The sequence below is a fragment of the Hipposideros armiger genome, unplaced genomic scaffold (assembly GCF_001890085.2).
Source record: "Hipposideros armiger isolate ML-2016 unplaced genomic scaffold, ASM189008v1 scaffold_477, whole genome shotgun sequence".
Classification (NCBI taxonomy): domain Eukaryota; kingdom Metazoa; phylum Chordata; class Mammalia; order Chiroptera; family Hipposideridae; genus Hipposideros; species Hipposideros armiger.
The window spans coordinates 625,051-629,357 of NW_017731827.1; the positions used below are offsets into that span (position 1 = coordinate 625,051).

Here is a 4,307-nt window from a genome sequence, read left to right on the forward strand (position 1 = left end):
GGGCGAGAGTAGAGGAGGGAGGTGGTCAGACATCAGACACTGTGCTGAGTGGCAGCTATGTGGGACGAGATTGCAGAGGCCAAGGGTGGAGGCAGAGACAAGGACGAGTGGCAGCTGCAATAACCCAGGCATGAGGCGATGGTGGCTCAGGCCAAGACGGCAGCTGTGAAGGTGGTGAGCGGCGGTCAAGTTCTAGATTTTTCCGTTCTTGTTTTATTTTTTAATAACGCGTACATTTTACTGAAGTATTATATAAATACAGAGTCTAGATGTATTTTGAAGATCGTGCCAACAGATTGGATGTGGGATGTGAGAAAAAGAATTGGACACGTAGGTTTTTGGCCTGGGAGGGGGCAAAGATGAAGGAGGGGCCCGCAGCTGAGATGGGCGGAGGCAGAGGCTCTGCACACCCCTTGGCCGTCCCAACTCCTCATCTTTCAGCTCTCAGACAGATGTCAGACCCCCACCACCCCTCTGGGAAGCCTTGCCTGACCCTCCTGGAGGGTGGTCCTTACTTCCCAAGCCGACCCCAATTCCAGCATTTCCCAGCCTGCTTTGTAATCGCCTGTTGACTTGTGTCATCCCTGGTCTGAGAGCAATTGTCCTAAGTCTGAGGCATCCTTAGTTCTCTGCCCTGAGCCCAGGGCCTGGTGTGGAGCACCGCCTCAGCATGTACTGAGGGGATGATGGCCACTCCTGCAGGAAAGCAGGCTTTCCCAGTGACAGTCAGTGACGTCCTCCGCAGTCCCACCTCGCTCCTCTCAGAATCAGGGCAGCAACACGGAGCAGGCCGTGGATACCATTACGGGCCCCTTTCCTCTATTTTCCAGATCGGGAGCCGAGGCCACACCTGGTTCCACACCTGCCTTTCTGCAACCACGTCCCTTACAGGCCTTTCAGACCCTCGCTGAGACCCACAAACCTCAAGCTTCCTTTCTGCAGTTGCAATTACTAAAGCCCATGTGCGTGGGCGGGGCAAGTAGGAAGAACAGACCAATTTACCACCCGACCATACAAGCTGAGCCAGGCAGAGCCCAGGAGGCCTGGCCCCAGACAGTGTGCTGACCACCCACCTCCGGCTCCCCTTTCTGTCTTCACGCCAGTGACAGCATCACTCAGTCCAGGTTTTAAGGGTCTTAACTTGAACTTCTAAAAGCTGCTATGGCTCTTAACGTTCTTCTCCCCAAAATATTTAAGCCCAATTTTGTTTGCTTGTTTTCTTTAAGTCTCTGAATCCCCAGCACTGTGCCTGACGCAGAGCGGGGGCTCAATAAATGTTTGTTGGGTGACTGAGTGATCAAATCCCTCCGTGTATTCTGCATTATTACATGAGCATGGCCTCTCTCCTCCCAAACTTACAAGGTAAGGTGCAGGGGCCATGCCCACAATGTTTCTATGGCCTCAAGTGCAGCACAGTGCTGGGAACCCAGGAGTCTCAGTGAATGAAGACCAGTTATTCAGCGAATTATGCTGTGTAACAAACCACACCTAAGTGGAATGACTCAAAACAGCAGCCTTTATTAATCTCACAATTCTGCGAGCTGGCAATTTAGCCTGGGCTCAGCTGAGCAGTTGTTTTGGTCTCGGCCGGGTTCTGTCTTGTGTCTGTGGTCAGATTGGCTTTGCCAATCTTCCCTGAACGCTCACATGTCTGAAGTCTCCACTGAGACAAATGGGCTGACCAACTCTGCCCCAGGTGGGCTCCCATCCTCCCGCGGGCTGGCGTGGGCTGTCTCCCGGTGGAGGCAGGTGTTCAGAGAATGCACCTGGCCTCCTGACACCTAGGCTGAAGAACCGGTAGACCATCACTTCCATGATTTTCTCTTGACCAATGCAAGTCACAAGGCCGGTTCAGAATTCAGATTCAAGGTGTGAGTACAACAGGCTCTCCCTCTTGCTGGGGAAAGCTGGGGGTAACATTGTGAGAGGTGAGGATACAGGGAGGTAAGAACAACTGTGGCCGTGTTTGCAATCTACCCTACCGGTTGGACATTATAAGAATCAGAGTCCACCGAGATTAGATCACTTTAATATTTATTAGAGTTTACATTTGATGTAACCAGAAGCTAAATTTGGATGGAAAGTTTGGATACATCTGATTCCCACCTCCCCCCGCCCCTCTCCCCCCATCCCTCTTTCTCCATCTCTTTGGCATCTTCCCGGCCAGGACATCCACATGGCAGCAGTGGATGCTGAAGTTCTCAAGCTCTGTCTCCTGAGAGGTGAAAATGGCATCAATTTGCTCCCACCTGAGGGTTTTCAGAAGGCAGAAATTGAGCTCATGAGAAAGAAACTGCAAGTGTGACTCTCGGGTCCTTGGTGTGTGTGCCAAGACCTCATTCTCCAGGATTTCTGCTTTGCTCCCAGCTGGATCTGGATTGTGGGCCAGGTCCCCAAGTCTGCCTGCACCCTGATTTGGGGTGGGGGTGGAGGGAGAGTTTGGTATCGATCCTGGGGCTTTTCTCCTCCTGGAAACTTGCTGGGATGGAGGATGGGGCCATCTCTCTACACTGGTTTTATCACTTCCCAGCATTTACTACTATGGGAATGCAGCATTTATTTATGTATATACTCAGGGTCTGTCTCCCTCCATAGAATGCCAGGATTTTGTCCTTTCTATGATGAGTTCCAGCCCTCTGATGCCGAGTGACAAAGGAGTACCTCAGGTTGGAGAGTGAGCTGTTGTGCTGAGGGGAGAAGGCTTCCCGGAAGTGATACTAGAGCCGATGCTGACCGCTGACCGACAAGGGGACCCCATGGCCTCGCTAGCACTGGAGTTTACGCCTGCCACACCGGGGCCGGCTCGAGAAGAACTGCTTGAAGTTTTTCTCGTAGGTGGGCAGGCTCGCTTTGAAGCAATAGGCAGATCGCTTGTCACATTCGCAGGCCCTCAGCCCACAGAGGCAGCCGACACCAGGACCAAGGGCACATTTACCTGCAGAGAGACAGAGGGTCACTGGGGGCTCCCAGCTCACCCCCAGGGTTTGAGTCTAAAGTTGGGGAGAACCGGGAGCTTGCTGCAAGGCATCAAGAGCTGAACAGAAGAAAGAAACTAGGAGTCCTTTCCCTTCGTCCCCACGTCCTGATCACACCTAGACATGCCACAAGTATGAGACTGAGGAGAAGCAGAGGAGGAAGAGAAGGGGGGAGTGTGGGCTGCACAGAGGGGCGCCCTAAGTTAGGGCACATGGGCAGCACACAGGCCCAGGTAAAGGGACCCATGTCCTCAGAACTCAGCTCGTTTTTCCAACCACTATCTTGACATCTTCACTTGGATGCCTCAGGCATCAGCCACTTAAGACACCCAAAAGGGAACTGTTGATGTAAGTGCTCCCTCCACCCACCAAGCCTGTCCTTTATCCACACGCTCTGCTTGGAGCATGACGCCACCTCCTCCTCGAGCCAGGAAACAGGCAGCCAACTTTGATTCCTCCCCTCCTTTGACTTCTCACATCCAGCCCATCAGCGAGTTCCGCTGATTTCTCTGTGTTGAAAATATTTTGTGCTCTGCCTTCTTCTCTCCATCTTCTCAGCCACCACCCCAATCCCTGTCATCACCAGCTCTTCCTGCTTAACTGAAGGAAATAAACAGCGACCTTCTTCAAGTGTTACCCAAATTAGGTTCACTCTCCTGTTTAAAGCCCTGCTGTGGTTTCCTACTGTTTGGGGAAGACATCCCAAATCCTTGCCATGGACCCCAAAGCAGGCTTGTCATGATCTGGCCCTCGTCATCCTATCCATCATCATTGTCCCTCACGTTGCCACCATCACTCTGCTCCAGGCATACTGGTCTCTTTGTGTCACATGTCTTGCTCTTTCTTGTCCCAGGGCCTTTGCACTTGCTATTTTTTTTGTTTTTTTTGTTTAAAACACTTCTCTCCAGGATCTTCAAGTGCTGGGTCCATCCCACCCTTTAGGTCTTGGTCAAGTTTCCCCTCATCAGAGAGGCTCTCCCTGAATTCTAGATCTGAAGCTGTCTCTGGCCACTCTCCCGCAAACCTCCGTTGATTTCATTCACTGTACTTTTCATATCTGGTAGTTCTCTTATTTGTTTACTTGCTTGTGTTTGTCTCTGTGAGGCTGGGACTTTTCCTGTCTTGTCCAGCGCAGTATCCCCAGCACGCAGAACAAATGCTGGCACACAGTAGGTGCTCAACAGTCATTGAATAAATGAATGAAATCTCCATGGGCCTTCGGGATCAAGTGTCTGCCCTTTGGCTGAATCACCACTAGAGAGAGGTCTTTTATCTACCGTTAGTAGTCAGACCAGTGGTGGTGGTGGTGGTGGTGGTGGTGTGGGGGTGATG

The 4,307-nt window shown here is 51.8% G+C and overlaps 1 protein-coding gene across 2 annotated transcripts in view; it reads right to left on the reverse strand.

The window, feature by feature from the left end:
- Positions 1-2,131: 2,131 nt before the first annotated feature.
- The window catches only part of PLA2G2C (phospholipase A2 group IIC), a 19,009-nt gene continuing 16,833 nt past the window's right edge, over positions 2,132-4,307 (reverse strand). The window contains exons 5-6 of one of the 2 annotated variants that reach the window (XR_002126685.1): positions 2,662-2,935; positions 2,132-2,249 (exon numbers count right to left, since the gene is read on the reverse strand). Coding sequence is in view for 1 of the 2 variants with exons in the window: in XM_019666649.1 (XP_019522194.1) it covers positions 2,766-2,935 (170 nt within the window). In the remaining variant the exon portion in view is untranslated. Of the gene's footprint in view, positions 2,936-4,307 lie in introns of both variants that reach the window. The other variant, XM_019666649.1, reaches the window with a different exon arrangement.